The sequence below is a fragment of the Acyrthosiphon pisum genome, chromosome A1 (assembly GCF_005508785.2).
Source record: "Acyrthosiphon pisum isolate AL4f chromosome A1, pea_aphid_22Mar2018_4r6ur, whole genome shotgun sequence".
Taxonomy (NCBI): Eukaryota; Metazoa; Arthropoda; class Insecta; order Hemiptera; family Aphididae; genus Acyrthosiphon; species Acyrthosiphon pisum.
Window position 1 is genome coordinate 59,742,997 of NC_042494.1, and position 24,090 is coordinate 59,767,086.

At 27.9% G+C, this 24,090-nt stretch overlaps 2 protein-coding genes across 7 annotated transcripts in view; one reads left to right on the forward strand and one right to left on the reverse strand.

Annotated features, from left to right (window-relative positions):
- Positions 1-553: 553 nt before the first annotated feature.
- Positions 554-6,079, forward strand: LOC100158753 (RNA-binding protein 42). Of its 3 annotated transcripts, none has more exons than XM_001952434.5 (7): positions 554-694; positions 898-949; positions 1,015-1,085; positions 4,215-4,368; positions 4,897-5,249; positions 5,534-5,728; positions 5,800-6,079. In XM_001952434.5, the coding sequence occupies exons 2-7, from the start codon at positions 900-902 to the stop codon at positions 5,928-5,930; spliced, it is 954 nt and encodes a 317-aa protein (XP_001952469.1). In that variant the 5' UTR covers positions 554-694; positions 898-899; the 3' UTR covers positions 5,931-6,079. The 3 variants fall into 3 exon arrangements, with proteins under 3 accessions (XP_001952469.1, XP_008185805.1, XP_008185806.1); XM_008187583.3 differs by having other exon boundaries at positions 1,015-1,076; XM_008187584.3 differs by lacking the exons at positions 554-694; positions 898-949; positions 1,015-1,085 and adding an exon at positions 1,171-1,267.
- Positions 6,080-6,276: 197 nt separating this feature from the next.
- Positions 6,277-24,090, reverse strand: part of LOC100167706 (histone-lysine N-methyltransferase 2D) — a 28,604-nt gene continuing 10,790 nt past the window's right edge. For 3 of the 4 annotated variants that reach the window (XM_001952690.5, XM_008187587.3, XM_008187585.3), the window contains 4 exons: positions 19,369-19,492; positions 12,036-12,266; positions 8,547-11,946; positions 6,277-8,472 (listed from right to left, as the gene is read on the reverse strand). In XM_001952690.5, the coding sequence (XP_001952725.2) occupies positions 8,471-8,472; positions 8,547-11,946; positions 12,036-12,266; positions 19,369-19,492 (3,757 nt within the window). In that variant the 3' untranslated portion in view covers positions 6,277-8,470. The remainder of the gene's footprint in view (positions 8,473-8,546; positions 11,947-12,035; positions 12,267-19,368; positions 19,493-24,090) is intronic. The other variant, XM_008187586.3, reaches the window with a different exon arrangement.

The window sequence follows — 24,090 nt, forward strand, 5'->3', positions numbered from 1 at the left end:
TATCAAATAATAAAATATGCAGACTGACAAATCGTTTCCGCTTAGAATCGTTTTTCGTATACAATGATACCTATTATATCATTGAAATCAAATTTATTACAATCCATTATTCAGTGAGCCACTTATAACCTACTGCACAGCAGAGCGACATACACTTACCCGCTTTTTAATGTGATTAACAAAGTGTTAACAATTAAAATCCCATTTTTAGCGGTTTTTCGTAATTTGTCGGTGGTTTTCCCCGTGGCATTAATAAATAACTATTGAGAAAATCGAAAAATGGCCTTTTTAAAGAACCTAGTATCTTGATCCAATTTGTTACAATAAGATAGTAGATCCTATATTATGTTGAAATCGAAGCACTGCTTCTGGTAGAAATTTTGTTTACGGGATAAAAAAAAAAAAATAAACACTATAATTTTATTGTAAAACTACTGTCTAGCTTCAACCTTCCTCCGGCCACCGCTTACAATCTAAAAGAGAGTGATAAGATTTTGACCGAAAAATGATAAGAGTGGTTATACGGTGGTTACCCAGTGACCAACTTGAGGTGATTGTTCTATGCTAGTGGTGGTGTTGCAATGTTATGTCTCATAGCAAGTCAGGATATCAGAATCAGATCAACAGATCAATGCTAAAGTTGTAAATTGAGTGTTGACTATTTACATTTGACTATTAAACAATTTAACATCAGGTACCTATTAATTTATATAGTATACCTAAATATATTCAATTTTACTTTAGTGTTTAATTACTATAGTTATTTGATTATTATTTATTTGTAAATTATCTCCATCTTTTTAACCAGAAAGATAACTTACTATTATAGTAATAATACTATAATAGGAGAGACACTTATATTTTATTAAAATATAAAATATCTACTTTTGTCATCAGATATGGCTGACGCATTTGACAAACTTCGTATGATGGAAGATGAAATGAACAAGTAATTGAAAACATTTTACAATGTAATAATTTTTTTTTTTCTTAATGGTTTAATGTTTGTTTTAGATTTGAAGAAGAAATTGGGATACCCAACTATATGGATGGAACACCTGGTGCTCAATCATATGGTAATGCTGGTAATTATAAATTGATATAATATATCTCACCTCAAAGTTTATATTAGATATAATATTTTTGAAAAAATTACCTTTAAAATATATTATTAAGTTATAGAAAATACCTATTCCAATTTCCGATTAATACCTATTGAAAATTCTGGAACTGTCTGTGACGTAATAATGAAGAGAAAACAAGTCTTGTAAGTTTTGTATTCAACTTAAGACAAAGGTGCTAGTCATCAAACCGTATTTTAATTGAAATATTTATCTATATGAATAAATGAATTACTTAATTACTTAATCCTATATCATACATAATCTTTGTTTTTAAATGATTATCTTTTTTTTTAAATAATGATGATTGAAATGAAAAAAATATATCATTTAAATAATTTGAAGTCAATACCTATATTTTTCATAAAATGTATAGCAGTTTTCAGTTATTAATAAAGTAAATACTATAGTATCATAGGTTAACAGTTTAACGGTTTTAAATATTTATCAATATGATGAATCATGTTATACATTCTTAACTAGGGCCTGGAATCTGATACATTTGCATTGTTCTTTTTTTTTAATTTAATAAAATACATAGTAATTTGATATGTTGTTAAATTGTATGAATATTACAATAGTATTTTTTTAAAATATTTTGGTGATTTTATATATTTTTCTTAATGTTAAAGGCTAAGATAAATATACTATAGCTGTTTCTTATTATCGTATCATAAAAGTTGGTTGTTTTGTGGTGCACAAAATTTATATAAATACTGAGATAAATACCTAACATTTTTTTTATTATTGTTAAAGGGTATAAGATTATTTTCAGTATTATATTATCAATAGTTTAATAAATTGTCAAATATTCTAACCTGAGAAATTCTTAAATTCATAAAATAAGATACTCTATGTTATTCTTTTTATGGTTTAACGTATTAACACATTTTAAATTATTAATTACTAAGCGAACTTGGTTAACTCGAAATTGGGAAAGGCAAAAAAGTATGAGTTATTCAAGTATAATAAAATAATAAAAAGTTCTAGGAACCAGGAAAAACTTCAAGGTATCAGAGATTTCGAGTCAACCAAGATCGACTGTATTAATAAAATTAGACTTAGTGGTAATTATAATAATAAAGAATAATGAATAAAAAAATCTGAGGAAGTTAAACAGCTGTATAGAAGGTGTCTAGTATTCTTTGTCATTGAGTACTTAATACTATTTAACTATTTGGGTAACATAGTTAAAATAAAATTGGGTAACACTTGTAAACATTACAAATTTGTGTCACCAAATTTTACCACTGATTATCTCTTAAAGACCACAGTCATAATTATTGCCAGGCATATAAGTAATTTATTTATGAAATAGTAGCAGACTTTGAGGTGCTAGTTCGGTATGCGCTCTACAGACAAGTTTCTGTTTTGGTATGCGCTCTACGCCTCTACATACCTACGTCGTTTTTATTTTATTACTTTCCGGATGAGCTCTATACGTCGTTTTTATTTTATTATTTTCCGGATGAGCTCTATACGCCGTTTTTATTTTATTATTTTATTATTGGCTTTCATTCACGTTCTGGATGTCTTCTAGCATGGCAAGAAAAAGGTCCGGCCTGTCTCGACGGTAAAGTCGCCAGCAATAATGGTCAAGATGAGACTGCAAATGACTTAAAGGAACACCTCTCATTTCCTTTAATAATTTAATTTTTGCATCTAACCATGACCATGCAAAAAAAGTGTGGGCTCCTGTATTTGCATCGACACATGACATTTGGTAATTTACCGTATTGTGTACAAAACCACGGCTTGTGAGACACCTATATGCAGCCCATTCATCAGAATGAATTTCTGATTCTGCCTCGCATTCACGTTCTATTATCGGTAGCAGTGTTTCTCGATTGTGTCGACGAACATAAAAATAACGGCAATCGTTTCCATTTTTTAAACCAAATACCCAGGGGCCATCTACTTGTGCACCATGATTTCGGTTATTAATACAACATTTATATCTCTCAAGGAGGGAGGAGCGTCTCCAGCTAATAATCTACTCCTATTGTACTTCCTTCGGCCAGAGAAACGAGCTTCGTCAATTTGAATTGGATTTTGTGCATTTCCAACCATTTTTCTTTTTGTCTTCAAAACAGCTGTACATACTTCTCTGCACATATTAAACCCATCGGTAGCACACTGCTTGCTTCTTCCCGTACGATCCATTACCATTTGTGTAGGCAATTCCAATACAAACATAAATACAAGTTCCACAATTTCCATTAAGTCTTAACCCACAGTTGCAACGTTGGCTCAAGTCAGTAAAATGAAAAAATCTGCTGCCAGCTCGTGCTGATCTTGTTGTCTGACAGCCTCTTTTTGGACACTGAAAATGGACATCCATTCCCCATCACAGCATTTCCGTCGTTTTACTTGCATTTCTGTGTCGCATTTATGACAAGGGACGTTGTCTTCGGCACTTTTCAACAATCCTTTCTCAACTAGAAAACCATGACACATGATCTCATTTGCCACTACTATAGTATAAAACTTACGAAATCACAGCCATCACAATTAACAAATAATACACAAAAAAAAAACAAAATATTTTACTCGTAATGATGCTCGTAAGCGCTGGAAAACGACTGTAATAAAACTTGCAGTAGGTAATAGAATTTAAGGTACTGAAAATCAAAGATAAGATAATAAAGTCGAAAGAAAAACCCAACATATTATGTATAAAAATGAGGCAGATAACGCATGACCAACCTAGTGTAGAACGGCAAAACCTGTAGAGCGCATACCGAATTAGCACCGACTTTGATCGGTCCCTGCCATCAATACCTATAGATAAAACCTAAGCCATTATTCCCTGTTATTTAAAGCATCTTTTTAAAATACTTTCAAGTCATCTAGTTCTGGGCCCTAGTCATAACAATTCAAAATAATAAAATTAATAATGATTGTCCGGTGCTAGTAGGTGCTACGTAGGTATGTAGAGGCGTAGACCGCATACCAAAACAGAAACTTGTCTGTAGAGCGCATACCGAACTATCACCGATTGTCCTAATTTGTTTAATGTTATTTATTCATTTATTATTTATTAGCAATTAACTTATTTAAGTACTATTATATTATATTATATATTTTGTTTAGATAATTATTCAATGATGGGACAACAAAATACAATTACCTCCCAAGGATATAATAATATGCGACCATCGTTCTCTAACAACCAAATGCTATTACAGCAACCTCAACGGAGATTTAATGTCAAAGTAGACAAAACAATTGGTCCTGTTATTCTCAGGTATATATTGATTGTTTCTTTTCAGTTTCCAGTAGACATTAATTAACGGTTTTATTATTCTAACCTCTAATATAAATGTCATTATAATATGCAAGTATGCCATTAAAAAATAAGGTAATAGTAATATTATCTTTTATAAATACTTAATTGCTACTTAATATTTTCTTAAATCTACTTTATTATATAATTATTTGAAATTTATTATTATACACTAGTAAATTTTATAATGTTGACAATAGCTGTTGACAATATACAGATTTGTTATTTATTCCTTGACTTAATTAAATTTTATTGTAGCCATATAGACTGTAAAATAAAAATAATTGTTTGCAATTTTATCAATGTAAGATTAAATAATTTCATTAAAAATTTATTATTTATAAGAAAAAAAATTATGATTAATAACAATATTATGTGTTTGTAATAGAAGAAGATAGTAATAGTAAAATCCCATTTACATTTAAATTTGTTTCTACCAATATGATATACAAATATATATATTTTTAAAATTAAACTCATGTATTTTAGTGGTGCTCCCAAACTGTATACATCTAAACCTGAACCACCTCAACTACCCTCAAATGATTTGATGATTAAAGCAGAAGATATATTAAAAATGACTACAAGCATCAATCCGTTAAAAAAAGAATCTAAGAAGCCACAACCCACAATATTGCCTGGTAAAGAAATGGCAGAGGCTGTTAAAGCAACATCTAAAACAGTTGTGGTATCAGCTGGAGGTAATGCTGTTGCCGCAGCTGAATGTGCTGCGTCAATTCCAAATCAATCTGCCAAAAGCAAAGGAAAAAAAAATAAGAAGTTTATACGAACTTCTGGAGGACAAGTATGGGAAGATCAAACGCTATCTGAATGGGACGAAGGTATGCCTTTTAAGTATTAATAAACTGTAGCTATCAATTATATATATTTTCAAGTACAGTAGAATCCGCTTAAAGGGGACACCTGCTTAATGAGGACATTAATGACAGGCCCGAATGAATGTATTGTATGTAAAATTCTTTGGTTAATCGAGACAGTCTGGATAATGGGGAAAAATAGGTCACCGCCCGATGTGTCCCAATTAAGCGGATTCGACTGTACAAATAAAAGTATATATATATTTTTGATTTGGAATAGGTGATCTAAATTTAAATTTTGTTTTCAGACGATTTTCGATTGTTTTGTGGGGATTTAGGCAATGATGTCACTGATGAATTATTAGCTCGAACGTTTAGTCGATATCCTTCATTCCAAAAAGCCCGTGTAGTACGTGATCGCCGCACTATGAAAACCCGAGGTTTTGGGTTTGTATCGTTCAAAGACCCAGCAGACTTTATTAAGGCTACAAAAGAACTCAATGGTATTGATTTTTTTTTCCTTTTTTTATTTCTCAATATTTTTAAATACTTTATACATTTTTCTTTTTATTAGGTCGATATGTGGGTAGTAGACCAATAAAACTACGGAAGAGTATGTGGAAAAATAGAAGTTTGGAAGTAACTAAAAAGAAGGAGAAAGAAAAGGCTGCACTCATTAATTTATTGACGGGTCAATCTTCATAACAATGATTTTATATTCTTACCATAAAAGTCAACTAAATAATATTTCTGTACAATTGTAAGCAGATAATATGCTTTTATTTGACTTTTAGTACTTACCTTTTCAATAAGATCTTGCTCTTATGATTTAAAAATAAAAATGTATACAGCAATTGTAAGTGTTTTAATGTTAAACAAATAAAATATTAAAGTATTAAAAATAAATTTGTAGTTCAAATTAATAACGATTTGACCTAATCAATTTACAATAAACTTAAATAGTTATAAACATTAAGTTATTCAACAAATTATTATACAAAAGAATAGATAGGAATAGGTATTATTGAAAAGATGAAATACACAGTAGAAATATTGTCAAAACTAGTTTTATAGTGTTAAAACAACATATTATATATAATTAAAAAATAACAGTACACTTCATTTATTCAAATACACATAGTTTATATATTTTTTAGCATGTACATTTTAAGTTAGATTTTTTCAGTACATGTATTTGTTAAGCTTATGATAATATGATGTATTCCAACTATGGACTATGTGAAATAGATGCGGACTGAGTATAAAAAAAAATCCAGAATATTATTGAGTTTTGTACATCATTATTTTTTTATACATAAAACTGTACAACTTATTTCTTCAACAATAACTTTTAACGATTCTTATTTTAATATAGACGACTACAATAAATATTTTGGTATGTAAGAGAATATGTATCATTGTCAGTTAAAGATGATGAGAATAAAATAAATTAAGTAAAACTATTAAATATGTGTAGGCATAATATCATAACTACAACATTCATTCGTAGAAGGGACAATTTTTTTCAAAATAAAGTAATAAATAAACTTAAAAAATTTAAACGTGCAACAAAAAAAGAAAAGATAATAATAAAACAGTAATATACAAAGACTATCATAAGAAAAAATAATTTTAAAACGAAACATAAAATCACAGATTTCGATTAATTTGTCAATAATAATTAATAAATGATTTTCTTAAATTTTAATACACGATAGTAATGTTCTAACAAGTAACATCTTATTAGCTTTAAAAATATAAAATATACAGTCTAAATTGTATTTGTTAATACAATTGAATATTTTGATTATATACATAATATGTTAAATATAATATAATATTTATACAGGTATATCACTCTATTTCCAGCTCTATTTAAAAAAAATATTTCGGTGGTTGATATTTGAAAATAACTTTAAAAAACAAAATTACATATCATACATTGTAGTATTGCTAGAAAAAATTTATTTTTCCAGACAGTTTTTCAAATTTTACAAAAACCAATGGTCTGTATTTTAAAAATAATTTTGTAATAAGTAAAAAAAATTAACACAACAATTTTAAGTCTCAATATAACACGTAAAATGTCAAAACAGTAATTTCAAATATCATTAAGTTTTTTCATAAAATATCTATGATGTTAATTTGATATTTAACATAATAATATACATACATATATATATTTACAATGATTATGCTGGGTTGCATGAAAAATGTATTAATTTAACGGTTAAATAAAATTGAATGACACTCATGGGCCAGTAAATCAGATTCATTAAATGTTTAGTGATTGTTCATGCAACCTAGCATTAGACAGGTAATACTTAAACATTAGTAATCTAATAAATTAGATGGTAAATTCAATAAGCATTAGACATAACTAGACCTAAAAAAAAATATCATGGGCTGAATTTTAAAATAAATATTTCTGTTACTTGATCATAAAAAAGTACGTACAGAGAATATTAAGTTATTCACATTCAAAAAAAAATTTAAATCATTTTCAGCTGAAGTTCTTAAGAATTTCATTCTGTATTTGGTTTGTGAAAAAAAAGGGTATTGAATATTTAAAGCACTTAAAAATATAATATTTAATTAATTCAATTGTTTCTTTTATTAAATACAAATATGTTAAATTTATTAGTGATTTCTTAAAATTCTGATACCTGCCAACTTGATAAAACAAATATTTTGGTATTGAAAATGATATCTAAACATTATTCATTAAACATAAAATAAAAAAAATAACTAATTTGTTTGACTTACAATTTAGGGAATAATTTTTTAAATGTACTGTAAATGTATTGAAAAAAAATAATTCAGATATTGATTATTATTTTTAACTCTTAATTAGAAGCTGTTCTCTTATACTTGAGGTAAAGATTTAGGAAATTTGAGGAAACAGAAAAAAGCTGACTATTAAATTAAAAAGAATATATTCTCAAGAACTTTGTTTAACGATTGTTAATTTTTTTTTTTAACAAACATTAACATACACAAAATAATATTTATAAAATATGTCTCGATCAGAGGAACTATTACATTGCAATAATATATAATAACCTAACTTATTTAGGAAATATTATACAGCTTTTAAAATTACAGATTGTAGTTTCTCTTAAACAACACAATATTTTTATTATTATTTTTAAATTTTTTTATAGGAACTTGTTTTGATGGCCAAGATGTGCATCATTACCTTGTGGTTGGATTTCTTGTGCCAAATATTTGCTTATGATATTGTATCCTAAAAAAAAAAAAAATGTTTTTTGTTAAAAAAAATTAAACATTTTAAATTCAAAACGTTGTTAAATTACTTACATCTAGGAAATGAATGTTCAATGGAGTACATATTTGGTGAGTCAGAAGCATTGGATATAGTCTTTCTTTCGTCTGCTGAATTATCAGACCAATCCACTACGTTACTACTTGAAATACAATGAACCATTGGTTGTCTATTTTGCATATCAGATAATGTTGACGATGGTGATAATGCAGCATCCAAATCAGCTGTTATAGAACTTGAAGGCATTTCTGGTTTAGCTGAAGGACTTTGTCCACTCACAGGACTTAAAGTTGTTGTATCAGGTGGGCTACCAACATAAGCATTACGGTTTGTAGCAACAATTAGGGCAGGTGTAGATGAAATCTGTAACACTTGTTGTCCAGCAGCAGTTTGAGTAGACACAGAGTGTTTAGCAAATTTAGAATTTTTATCAGAATTTGTTGTAGTAATAATGAAATTCCCTGATGAATTGGTTTTTTCAAGAATGAAGTTTCCACAAAGCTGTTTATCGCCAGACGTTGGACTTGTAATTATAAAACTTTGGGTCTGTTTCTCAGAATTCATATTATTTAAAATAAAATGTGTGCCACCAGAATGTTGCTTATCTTTAGGACTCAGAATAAACCCTTGTTGTTTATTATCGGCAATAATATAATTTTGACCTTGTTTTTCATTTATAATTAAATTGCCTTGCTCGTTGCCTTGTTGACCAGATACCATGGTCATCTGCTGTTGAACAATGGTTGTGTTTTGTTGAACTACAGTGGTATTTTCTTGATTTTGTTGAATAGAACATGGTACTACATGTATGTAATCATTTTGCTGTTGATTCCTATTCTGGTTTTGTGACTGATTAGGGCTCAAGCTAGCTAAAATAGGGCTCAATTGGCCAACACTATTTACGATAAATTGATTACTTTGTTGTGCTCTTTGTTGTGTTTGAGGGGTCCTTAAAACCATTCCAGTAGGTAATAAATTTTGACCAGTATTAGAAAATGGGGATATAACATTTAATTGTACTGCATCTTGTAGAATGGAATTGTCGGCCATAACTACACCACCTAAATTTGCTGGTACAATGAACTGTTGGATAGATGGAATATTATGAACAAGACTAACAGGTTGTATCACATTTGTAATCAGTTGTTGGTTACCATATTGGGTGGTTTTATTTGGTAGTATTAATGTTTGAACAACAGGCTGATTAAAGTTTTGCTGTTGAGGTTGTAACAATACATTAGAATTATTCTGATGATTAGGAGATATTTGTGGTGATTTTCGTTTTTTAGAATTAATAGTTTTACGTTTGGAATCTGGCGGAGATAATAGATTTGAGCCTCTTGGTGAAAATGCTCCACTATTATCTATATTTCCTGTAGCAACAGCAAGTTGAGGTACCTGTACTTGATCAACAGTCATAACATTTCCTGGCTGAAGTAGTAAGGTACTTTGACCTCCCTGTAAAGTATTTACAAGGACAGTAGGTTGTTGTTGCACTGTTGAAAGAACTTGAGAACTATTAGGTGATTGTATTTTAGTTGACGCCATTATAAATTGTCCATTACTTGTCAATAATATATGGCTCGGTTGAATACTTGATTTTTCTGAAGATGTAGGAACTTGTATGCTACTTACAACACTTTGTACCATTTCTAAAGGTGTTTTGGATGTGACTGGTTGTTGTCGACTAGGTGGTAATACTTGGTCTTCAGATGTGTTCACTGTTACGACAGATGTGTTGGCTCTACCGGCCAGCACTGAAGTAATTGTATTTGAACTAGCTGTTCGACCACTAGCCATTGTTGTAACATTTGTTGTGTACCTAGGTTTTTCTTGTCTATATGGTCTTGCAGGAGGAGATAATGGTGAAAATGAATTGGTACTTATTGTATTATTCAGTAGAGCTGTCTGTTGTGCTAAATAGCCGCTTGGATCATCCAAAAATGATGGGTAACTGTCCTCTTCAGATGGAGACTTAGATTTTCTACCAAAGTTAACAGTTTTAGTAGATTGTTTAAGTGGCTTTCGATTTTTTTCTTCTACTCTAGAAACTTGGGGAATATGATGATGGATAGGAGGTACTCGATCCTCAACTACTTGTTTAGAACATTCTTCTTGCGATATTTGTTGTTGCAGTATATGTTGTTGTTGCTGTATTTGTTGTTGTTGCTGTATTTGTTGTTGCTGTATTTGTTGTTGATGTATTTGTTGTTGCTGTATTTGTTGTTGCTGTATTTGTTGTTGCGGTATTTGTTGTTGCTGTATTTGTTGTTGCGGTATTTGTTGTTGCGGTATTTGTTGTTGCTGTATTTGTTGTTGCGGTATTTGTTGTTGCTGTATTTGTTGATGTTTATTAAGCTGCCAGGGAGGTGTGGATTTATGTTGAGGTCTTGATTGTTTTGTAATTGATTGTTGTATATTTTGTGTATTTATTTGTTGTTGTACTTGTTTAACTTGTGGAGTTTGTGGTCTTGTCTGTGGAACCTCAACAGGACTTTGGTTATTAATTGGAGTACAAACATTATTTTTTAAGTTACAATCCATACGATGATGGCACTGTGACTGAGGTTGAGGCTCATATTCATACTGTGATGGATATTCTTGTGTTGGATTATTTCTATTATCTGGATAAGATTCTGTATAATTATTTTGATCTTGGTACATATCAGGATAATATTCATGATTTGTAGATTCATTCTGTCGTATAGGCTGTGACTGTGGTTGCTGTTGATATGAGTTTATTTGGTTACCATAACTAGGGTTTTGATCACTCGAATTACAATAGTGTCCACAATGACTAGAACAATTGAAACGGCAACTCCCTTGAGTTCTTAGACTATCATAATTATTATATTGCATCTGTTCTGTTTGGTACATACTATGCGTATTTTTTTGATAATATTCTTGTGATGCCATTTCATTTTGATAATGTTGGTGATGTGGTTGACACGAAGAGTCCGGTTGTAATGCAGTTGTTTCATGAGATCTACATTGAGGGGAGTTATACCTATAACCGTTTCGATATGATTGTTCATATCCAAGGTCTTGCTGGTATGAATGGTTTGGGTAGTGAGGAACTCTTGGATTTCCCAAACCCATCGATTGGGATTGGGTATTTGGTATCATTGTTCCTTGAGGATTGGGCATTACATTTTCTTGAGAATTTGGCATCACTGTTCCTTGAAGATTTAACATCATTGCACTTTGAGAACTAGGCATAATTGGTCCTTGGGAATTTGACATCACAGATGAACTTTGGTTTAGTATTGGTGGGGTTTGAGGATTTGGCACTACATGCTGCATACCTTGTGACATTACTTCTGGTCCTTGAGTATTTAACATAGGTTGTGGAGATTGAGGATTTAACATTGCAGATGTTCCTTGAGATGAAAATCTTATTTGACTAGGAACAGTAGATTGATCTGGCCATTGCATCTACAAAAATACAAATTATACATTATTAACATATTATTTCAAAAACGTATATCTAATAATAATATACAGAATTATTAATAAAGTCTCACTTGATGAGAATTTGAAACTTGTGAGAAGTTTTCTTTTCCGGCTTTTTCACCTTCATAAAGAGGAAATGAATATTGTTGTTGGACACCAGAAAGTTTTCTTTTTTTTCGATTTTCTGCCATTTCTAAGGAATATTTGCTAAATCTATTTTCGGGATTGTTAAACATCATTTTTCTCTTGTGATTGCAAAGATTGGTCATTGTGTTGAGGCCCGACGTAGGTTTCGTCATTACCTATAATTTAATTACATATAAATCTATATTATATATGTTTTGTACATACACGTTATAACTTATATTTAAATATGATGATGTATTTGATATATGTGAATAATTGGATAAAAGATTTATATAAGTATGTAATAGCTTTACAAATAAATATGTGGGAGTGTCACCTTGGGGAATTTTTTGGAGGATAGTAGACTTGTCAAGGACAAGATTTGTGAATGGTTAATGGCTACGCCTTGATAATAATTATGACATTTCATAAATGAAAAAAAAAAATCAAGGTCAAATATCAAATAAATCATTATATGCATGTGTGTAAACAAATGTAAAGATCGTGAGAATCGTTAAATATTTCATGACGTCTATACATTCCTTTTATTTATGGCAAAATGTATTTGATAAAAATTAACCAAAAACTATTGCAACGAATTTATAGTAGAAATTTAAATTTATTAGGTAAATGTTTTCAATGTTTCTGCATTATCTCTATTATCTAATCAGTACGGCAAAATAATTTAACAATGTAAAAAATAACAACTACAATCTATTAATAATAACTTATGTGGTTGAAAATAACCACTTACCTAACAGAAAATAACGAGTAAGAAAAAAGTAATAATAATAACATACGAATAGAAATGTGTTACCAATCTTATCCATAAATCATAAATAAATAGTAAATGCTTAAAATAGGCCAATATTAAATAATAACTTTTAACTTCAATGAACGTCATTAATGTGTTATGGGATCAATTGCATGTATAGGTACAAATTGTGCAAATTGTACATAAGGTAAAAGTTATTATTCGCTACTATTTAGTTATAACTTAAGTTATTTATTATTTTATTAGTATTGTTAAAGTTAAAAAATAAAATTGTTTTAATTACATTTAAAAAAAAAACTTTGTTTAATGAATCATATTATGTCAAATTGTATGACAACAATTTAAAACCTCAAAGCTGGCGCTCGTTTGCAAATTATTAATAGCATGTTTAATACAGTGTATATTTTTATCGTGCGAGCGCTTTGGACGGGTCCCAAAAAATATCATCAAACCAGCAGAATTTGGTTTGTTTCACTTTGTCCAAACCCAAAATGAACAACAACATTAGACGATAATTACCACTTAACAAACATCTACACAATATGTAGGGGAAAACAGTAAGAACTCAACAGTTTCGGTCTGCCAGTCACAGACATCTTGGTAATTCGATTGTTGTTTTAAAAATTCGTTTCCGTTGAAGCTAAATATTCAAAAGAAATATAACATGACCTTCATGGTACTTGATCACAATATATTGTAGGTCTTAATAGTTAATTGTGTATTAAAAATATTAGCATTTTTAAATAATTAATTAAATAATACTAACCAACCATTGTCATCTTTCAACAGATTTTGTATTATTAACTAGGATACCCAGTGGATCTCAAATTGTTTAGTCAGTCTAAAAAAAGTTACTTCTTAACCGACACAAATCTCTATTATACATAAACTATGTTATTACTATTTATTATTAAAATTTACAATGCTATAGATAGAATTTAAGATTATTTTTTTCAGTAACGTGTTTATAAGAGGGGGATTTAATATATTTACATTTAAAAGTATTAGAGAATATACCGTCTTTGTTTGAGAGGACTTATAAGTAATAAGCTGCCCTATTATTGAAATACTGTTTAATTTTGTAAATAAATTATAAATTATAATTATTAAAAAATGGATTTTAATACATTTCGTCAAGACGCGTCAAATTTTTTTTAAATCGGTTTAGAATTAAGGTGCAGCATCCACTGTTTTCGTAGTGATGTAAAATTGTAGTACAAATATAATATACGTTTACTATATAGTTCTACTAAAATTTTATATCAAATAAATTATAATTATATAATGTTAGAAGTAGGTATACAAATTATATTTCATCAAAATATATTGAAGTATATGATGTCTAAAATAGGTTATCAATGGCTAATTTATGGAAACACTTCAATATTGTAAATCAGAGTCAATGTTTACTTTTCAATTGTATTGATGAACACACATAAATGATATTTTATTAATAAAATTACATTAAAATGGAGTATACTAGGAGTCGGTACCGGTATACGGAGAACTGAGCTTTAGTTATTTTTTTTGGTATAAATAACATAATAAACGAATTATACGATACTATACAAAGAACTTCATAATTAACATCAGGGAGACCGGTTTTCTTAGAGCTTAAGCATAAACCGGTTCTCTTGACGTCTACTAGTAAATGAATTATATATTTTATATTATAGTTAGTTTTTTTTTTTTTGGAGCATGGTCTCCAAAATTTCAATATAAAGCTTTATCGGAAAGTTATAGTTTTATAATATTGTTTGTTTATTCACTAGCTTTAGAAATCATGACAAAATAAATTCATTTTTTTAATTATAAATAATAATTTTAACTTGATTAGAATTGTTAGTACTTATGTATTTATTAATCGACGACTGTTAATAAAATTATATTTATTCCATCAAAATTATGTATACATTTACAAATATATAATTATTTTGACCTCAAAAATATTATCACATAAACTATGACTAAAAAGTTTAAAATTAAAAAAATTTGAATTCAATAAAAAGTTATTGATGGTGTGATCTAAATTAAAAGACTGATGAGCGATGGTTAAGAAATATAATTAAATTAATTAATGTAAAGCGTTTTTTTGTATCTAGAAAGTTGATAAATTAAATAACAATCAAATGCTTCAGAACTTTCTAGACAATATTATACAAGTTGTGTCATATTTTACTCATGAATGATAATTTTTAAATATGACAAATGAGCAGCAACCACGTAATTTTGTGTTACATTTTAAAAGAGTACGTGCAACCGACCGTTCAGTACAATGTTTAATATTAAAATTGTACAACTATTCGTATTATAATTTATATCAAATATTTATTATGTTTTTTAACATTATAAAATAATGATAAATATGCACGATATACATGATAAATTGTAATACTAAGGGCCAGTTGTAACGTCTACAGTTAAACTTCGATTAAGCTTAATCAGCTGATAACAGATATTTAACCGGGAAAATTCGGCCGATTAAACTTCGGTTAACTTTAATCAGAGATGGTATAACTGGCCCTTAAAGTGTACACCGTAGGGCGTGGATACTGTGGTAATGTGGTAACTAAGTGTTATTATCATTATTAAATTATATTACTACAAAGATTTGTTTGTGGAAATTTAGTCCCATACTACATGTACACTGTGATTGATAAATTACAATTTATTATTAAGCGATATTTATTATTTTAGAGATGAGAATTCTGAAGAAGTTTTGAGTTAAAGTTTTATTATACTTTATGCATATAATAAACATGTTGGCGTCGACTTTTCATTTTTAACTAAATACTGTAATTTATATTTACACATAATTTTTAAAATGTTATTACTTAAATTATTATACATCTAATATAAAAAAAATTGACCTTGTATTTCTCTACTTGTTTTATATCTTGAATAAATTATTGGAATTAGAATAATACAAATATTGTAATGTTTAAATTTAAATACAAATTGTAAATCACTTGAACAGTTGTACCTATATTTACTATACAGTAAACAGTTATTACTTATTAAATTCATATTATTCAAATTAAATAACAATCAGGTTCTCTCTTCCATGTTTAGAAAGTTTTAAAGAAATCAGTGACATACGCTTTTAAAAAAATATTTAAATAAAGTAGTCTAAAAATATTCTAAAAAAAAAAAAAAACATCTCATTAGTCACAAGCTCATACGCACCTATTAACACAATACATCCAGCATATTAAATTGTATAACTCATTGCATAAAGATATACCTAAACATCTAATTAAGAGGACGTCACACCCGCATGTGTTGTCTCCGTCTTACCAGTACACACGTACGACATAAACAAAACGCGTTAACCCAGTCTGAGTAGAACTAGCTCAATTTTGGTTAGAATAAAAACACCTATAACAAAATTAAAATATGAAGATATTTTTAAGGGCAAGACGATAAGTTTTTTTAAAAAATTTTAATTTTGAAAAGTTAAAAGTATTTGTTGAAATGTATGTTATTTCTAAACAATATAATGAACGTTATATTGGGTATAATGGAAAAAACTCAATGACTTGCCCCAGAAATATTGTCACATTTCAATTTTATATAAGTATTTTTACTCAAGAACCAAAATTGAGTGATTTATACTCGTAAACGCGTTTTGTCTATATCGTACATGTGTAAGGCGAAGACAACACATGCGGGCGTGACGTCCTCTTAATACAATGACATAGGTAACTATACTAGTTAATAATCACAAAAGTAACCCGTATGTGTTACATCCAGTTTGTAAATATGTATTAAACTTGGTATTGCTAAAACAATTATTGCCAAAGCGGGAATGAAGTAAATTAAAACTTTATATTTATATTTCCGCGATGAAAAAAAGAAGTTACCCTTTTATGGGACGGGTATATCCGATATCGTATATGCATAAAGATTTCATTATAGACAACTAGTATCATGTAATATTTAAAAACAAAATAAATATAAAATATCAAAATAATGTTTTTCCAACAAACATGTCGATAGTAAGGAAAACTCTGTCTTAAGACACTAGTGAGTTATGAATACAGGAATCTTAAATTTACGATTTACGATAACTTAATTACGTATTTACTCTACATTCAAAAAAATATTACACTATTAAATATTCAAATCTTATTATATGGTATAAGTTTATTAAGAAAAAATAATCTACTCATCACCGCATAAGTTAACTTTTATAATAAAAAATTAATAAGATAAAATATATATAACGATTGGAAATGCATAGGTACGTCATAACTGATAACTATAAAATAATAATTATTAAGCGTGTAAAAATAATAACAAGCGCATTGTCTGTGCACACGATTATGCTGTCTAAATTACGGCATTAGTTTAGGAACCAGCGACTCACACCTGGTAATACTTATATATGCTATAGCTGACACCTGCCGCCTAACTGCTGCCATATGACGTGTTGATGGGTATGCAAAGAAGGCGCATACACAAAATTATATGTGCGTGTGCAGTAATATGCTCAAACTTTCCCGTTAAATAACATAAAATTAAGAAGTTAAATGTTTAACAAATTCTATACCAAAGTTCTCAGGTTGAACATAAACTTAACTTCACTAATGACTCAAATACGAAAATACAAAATTAATTTAAAAGAAAGTTTCTAATTAGCATAGGTACATAAGTTATTCTTTTCTGCTATTATTATTATTATTGATATAAATTATAAATATAAAAACCAATTTAAATAGGACATTTTTTCACAATGCTTCCTCCTATAATTCCAACAATACATAAACATGTACTATTAAATTATATAAATTAATACTTGACTCACAAAATTATGAATTTTCATGCCTTAATCTAGTTTTGATAGTATATGTATATCTGTATAATATATACCATCATATATATAGAGATTAGTTACAATAATAAGTCATAACCAATATATACTAAATAATATAAAGCTAGCAGTTATTTAAAAATGTATTATATAATAGTTATTTACTATGTAAGTACCTATAAGGTTCATGTTTTTACTAACATAACAATTACTGAAACTAAATTGTGTTAATAATCCAGTTCTGTTTAGCATGAGTATTTTATATAACATTGATTATCAAATATAGACAACAGTACAAAATTATTACATCGCATTTGTGAGCCACAATTAGTGTAAGTAATTATTTGTTCACTAAGTTCACTTGATCAATGACGAATGAACAATGTATTATCAGTTACTATGTCAATAATTCAGTCCGAACGAAGTTTGATAAAAGTTGCCTCGATGAGATTGGAATATTGGATAATGTAGATTGTAGACTTTATAGAGAAAACAATGGGACTGTTTAACATAATATGTGGTCAATATAATGGAAATGTATTGAAGGAAGGGTAATACTATATAATGTTTTATCGCAAATGCGCTGAAAAAAGTTTTTACTAGTAAATGTGCATTGAAAACATCAATAATGCACCGGCTGTATTATTCTACCACTCAACCCCAACCAGCGATAAAATGCTCGATCATACCACGCATTAAAAAAATAAAATACCTCTTCAAAATTCAGGTTAAACTTATTCGGCCTTTTGAAATGGTGTTTGAATGGATTCAAATTGTTTTTATATATTACACATTTACACGAATGAAATGTGCTGATGTCTCATAATGTATTTTTATTTAATTTAACGTATAATATAATACAGTATACACGATATAACGTATATATAACGTAATATATCATAATATTATAATAATAAATTAAATTTGAAGATAAAGTTTTTCTATTCAAAATCATAATTGCTTTAATTATAATTATTATTTTTCATTGTTATATTTCAAAATTAATTAAAAATATTGAATTAAATTATATGTTTTGTTAAAATAGAATACATTTTTCATGATTAATAAGCAGAAAATAAATTTAATATATATAATAAAAAAATAAGTTACCTATAGAAAATTTTAATTCACCCCTTTCTTAGGGTCCCAGAGAGTTATGCATTGGAAATTTACTTGGTAGAATTGTGACGTGAAGGGTGACAAAAAATTATGTAGGGGAGAAGGTCAAAAACGTATGACGTCATTTTCTAACAATCTAAAAAAACGTGACGAATAGTTTCGTTTAAATTAAAAAACAACATTCGAGTACAAAAAGCTTTAGCAATTGAGTTCATTTTTGCACAATGAATATTTTTAAAATGTTAAAAACACGAAAATAAAGGTTTGAGTTAAGGTTTAGGTATCCCTGGTTTGTCAATATAAATTCCAAATTTTTTATCAACAGTTACAAACCCGGAATAGCAGCTGTTGGTAAAGATGAGAAAGAAAGTGAGTGTGCGTGTGTGTGCGTGAGAGAGAGAGAGAGAGAGAGGGCTAACACTGTAAGTAACATCTGCCTGTATAGGCTTCTAACATTGCTTATAATAAACTGGTATATAAAAAGGGTGAGTATTATGAAAAAATTACGGGAATAAGTGAATAACAATTGTCAAAAATTGTTTTAAATATGTATGTGTATATATTTCATTACCTTTGCGTCGAAATTAAAAACGTGTTCACACTGAAAAGGACATTCAAGTCCACATTTGCATGTACCCTGAGTTTGCAAATATATTTTAGCTTGATCCAACGAATTTAGAACTGCGTTGCTAGGACTGTAAAATAAAATAACGAATCGTTATTATAAAATATGTAGTAACTTTACTATATTTAACATTTTAACTTTATATGTTAAACACTTAACACCATACTGAGCAAATTAAGAACAAAATAATATTAGTAAAATAATGGTACATTAAGAAACAAGCAAAATAATACCTAAAAAAATTAATCAAAAATATATAACTGGGTAGTTTTTAAATAATTTAATAATTAACCTTAACAAATTTAATTTGAATACTTGTTAAGTATATTAAACTTCATCCACTGCTTTAATATTATCGTACTTGACTAACAAATATACTAGGTATTTAAATTCTAATAAGTAATATTATCATTAATTCATTCAAACTAATAATAAAAACATTGAAAATTATTATTTGGAAAACAGATATTGTTGAAATTATTATAAGGGTGGTGCTGAGGTTTTTAACCAAAAGGAAACACGCACAGTGCTCACCCTCAAGTGTTACGGTTCAAATAACTATCACCCTTCTAAATAATATATATAACAATGTTCTATAAGATAAAAAATTTTTTTAGATTCTTTGTGATAAAATTATTTTAACAAATAGTTTTTAATGATATTAAAAACTACACAAAAAACGGAATAAAAATATTTAGGCATAATATTTAAATATTTAATCCACGCAACTATATAGTATTTGATGGTGTTATTCTTGTAATAAATTACAATTCGTATTATTTTCAAAATTAAAATATTTATTATTTTCATGTATTGTAACGTAGTTTAATATTCTAATAAATAAATTTTGATACATGCTGAAGCCCTCGTATATGCCTGTATGTCATATAATATTAGTAAAATTGAATATTTTCGATAAATCCTGACAGCTGGTCATAAAAACCGGTTACTAAGACTACGATGAAATTTTAATACAGGAATCGTACTATTTAAATTATCGTTAAGACCACCAATACATGAAATATTTAAGAATATAAGATATTGAATAGTCCTTGAGATTAAGACCATACGAAAAACTATATATCATACAATTATCGTGTTCCATTACATTTAATTTTTTTAAATTATCATATCTAAATAAAAACGAATTACTATTCACTATAAGCACTTTTATATTAAGTGTATAAATATATGGTTTTTATAATACTGCAGTTGATACATATTATTTGTTTGGTATTAAGTATTTATCATTAATATTCTTATTAGGTAGTTTCTAACAAATAAGACCAAGTTTATCATTTAAATTTTTTAATATTATGTTTACACAAATTAAAATACGTGTTAAATAATTAGATATATAACTTTGATTGTACAAATTTAATGTAAAATAAATTATTAATATACGTTAACTTAATAAATAATTTGACAACAAACCAAAATTGTTAGGTTTTGTAAGTAGATATAAAATAAATTTAACTCTCAAACAACTATGTTTTTTAAGATCATCTGACAATATATGAAATCCTGGTACTATATAAATATTATCAAACATAAGCAATATACATAAATAAAGAGTATTTGATAAAATGTCTATAATAACATCATAAAATCTGACATATTTATTTAATCGTTGAAGTATAAACTACCTACATATAAATCTTAATGAATTGCTTTTGTTTCTTTCTCCGAGTATCGCTTCTTTCATTTACATAAGTGGGTCAAAACGAATGCCTTAGGAACATTTGAAAACAATGTGGTGGCAATAATGTTGTAATGCTGAGAATTTTCAAAGGAGTGACCGGTTATTTTAAAATTAAAGTACAAATAATTACACAGACAATAGAACACGAGATGACGAAAGAAAAACCGCGCCCCGAAAATCATAACAAGCTATTTGTACCTGAAGCTTGGTGTTAAAATTCAAAATTAGTATAGTAGCGTTCTTCAATACGCCTACTGTCCGTATGCAAATTGGGCAACCTTGAACACAATAAGATTTATTTTCGAGTTTGATCAACACCAAACCTGGGAGGTATATCGCAGTTATACGGTTGTTATTGCTTAATAAACGAGTTTCAGTATAGTATTGCGCATCATATCAGTCTTCTAAATGTCTTTCTACATCCAAATCCAATAAAACTACAAAATAATATAATGAACTCTTAGCACAACAAAGATGTTGAATGCAAATTATCATGACCTAAAATTATGGCATAATTTAATATATCACGAGTTTATCCAAATAGAAACAACAATTATCCAGCACTGTACTTATCCCGAATCCCGGCGGCAGAGATTCGATAGATTAATAAGTCACAATTTAATTATATAGGTACTAATTAAAAATTATCATTTTACTATTTTTTTTTTCCAATAATGAGTTGTATAGCACTACAAATTACAATAAATATGTTTTTTTTAACTCGATACTCAGATACTGATAAAAAAATGTATTTATTTAAATGAATTATTAAGGTATTTTGTGTTTACTTTAATAAAAATGTACATACATTTGATGTTATCAGTGATAAGTGATAACTTATTACTTTATTAAATGCGCATTATATATTTTATATAAGTATACCTGTAATAAGTATACTATAATAATAAAATGGTAACAATTATAGTTATTAATTATTATGATATTATAATTTAATCAATATACCTATTCAATATGCGAGTACCTATACCTATTATTGAAATATGTTTTTATTAACCATAGAATATATAATACTATTAAGATGGTTTAATTCATGTTGTCCGACCGGTATTTATAGAAACAACGAAACAACTAACAAGAAACAAATCGCAGTGAAAAGGTCAAGTCGTGACCGATCATAAGATTGAAGAGCTTCTACAATAATACATTTTATTTGACACTGTATCATTTTTAAATACGTATTTCGTATTAACACACTTTCCAACGGTAATATATTAATATAATCTATTACGTTTTATGAATTATACGTTAAATCATAACACTTAACAGGATGGTGCGACATAACAAATGTGTATTCAGCAGTTCCAATTTTATGTATTAACCTTTAATAATAAAGTAACTTAATAGTAATAAGTAATAACATTATCTATGTTTTCAGTTTTCATATGGTTTTTTTTTTTTTGATATTATAATTTTTAAGCAAATTATGAATATGTGAAATAGTAACATTTAAGAATTCTCATAACTTGTTAACAAATTATAATATCGTAAAAAACACAGATAATGTTCTTACCTATTTAAGTATGATAATAGGTAAATTGACTACATTATTAAAGGTTACTACTTACTATAGTCACTAAACTAAATTGGAACTGCTGAAAAAAATTACCATGTTGTACGTTTGTACGGAGACACATAATAATATTTCCTCTTAAGAAATCCGTCCATCTTTCAATCTCTGGCAACTTCCTCGATTTAAGGTAATCTTAAAACATTTTATACAGTTTGTTTAAAACATAATTCATTAAAGACTTAATAAAAATGTTTATTTATTTTGTCACATTAATATATTATGTATCAATTAGGTAATAATATTATTATATTTGGAACACCTCAGTAACTAAATGAAAAAAGCTAGGTCATAGGTACTTTAAGGCTTTTAAACGTGCCCCGGTGTCCAGAATCCAGATTTCCTAATAATTTTAAATAACTATTTATATTAAAGCTATGAAAATAACTCTGTCTATACATTTTGTTTGTGATTTTGGGAAGTAAAAAGATCTAACGAATTGGTGAAGGTATGTTCATAGAGAAATTGATGGACAGTGGTCGTGATACTATAGTCATGTATGCCAATTAAAAGAGGTCCAGTCGTCACGACTGTGACAGTCGTGAAACTGACGAATGGCACGACTTGCTAAACGATTTTGTTACTTTAGAGAATAAGAGTACTCTGTACTTAGAGGTAGAGTAAGTAGCATAAGTGGGCGGATAAGAATGTTTACAATCCTGTTATGTGTTAATAATAGAGAATGATGTTCCTAACTCAGCCGAGAACGAACATAATGGTAAAACAAAAGATGATATTAAATTAAATATAAAGTATACCTACTGTATATTTAATAATCAACAGACAAAATAATTAGTACAAGACGTAGTAATAATAGAGTTAATTATTTTAATGTTGAAGTTTGCTAAAATTAATATATTTGTATTTAAATAATAAATAAAAACCATAACTTTTTAATATTTATGAAAACATTATATTATTTAATTTTGTCAAAACAATTTGTTAATTTACCAACAAATAACAACAACGGTAAGTTGTTAGTTCATTAATTATTAAGTTTATGAAAAAAATTTAAATATTGGAAAGAATAAGATACATATTTATTTAACGATTATATTATTAGATACATTTCACATAATCAAATGGTCCAAATTTCAAATAAAATTCATAAAATACTTTATACTAGATCACGATTTCTCCGTCACAAATATCACGGGGTAAAGAAGAATGTATTGTGTACAAGGCAATTAGGCCAAAAGCCTAGTCATAGCTTAACAATGTGCCATATTCCACCACACGGTGAAAGGTTCAATGAACTATATTTACAGTAGAGTACATTTCATTATTTTGCTTAGTGAAAGTATGTTCGTGCGTTTTAACAACTAAAAAGAAAAAATGTCACGAGACACAAATCTTAAATATCTTGCATATTAAGCAT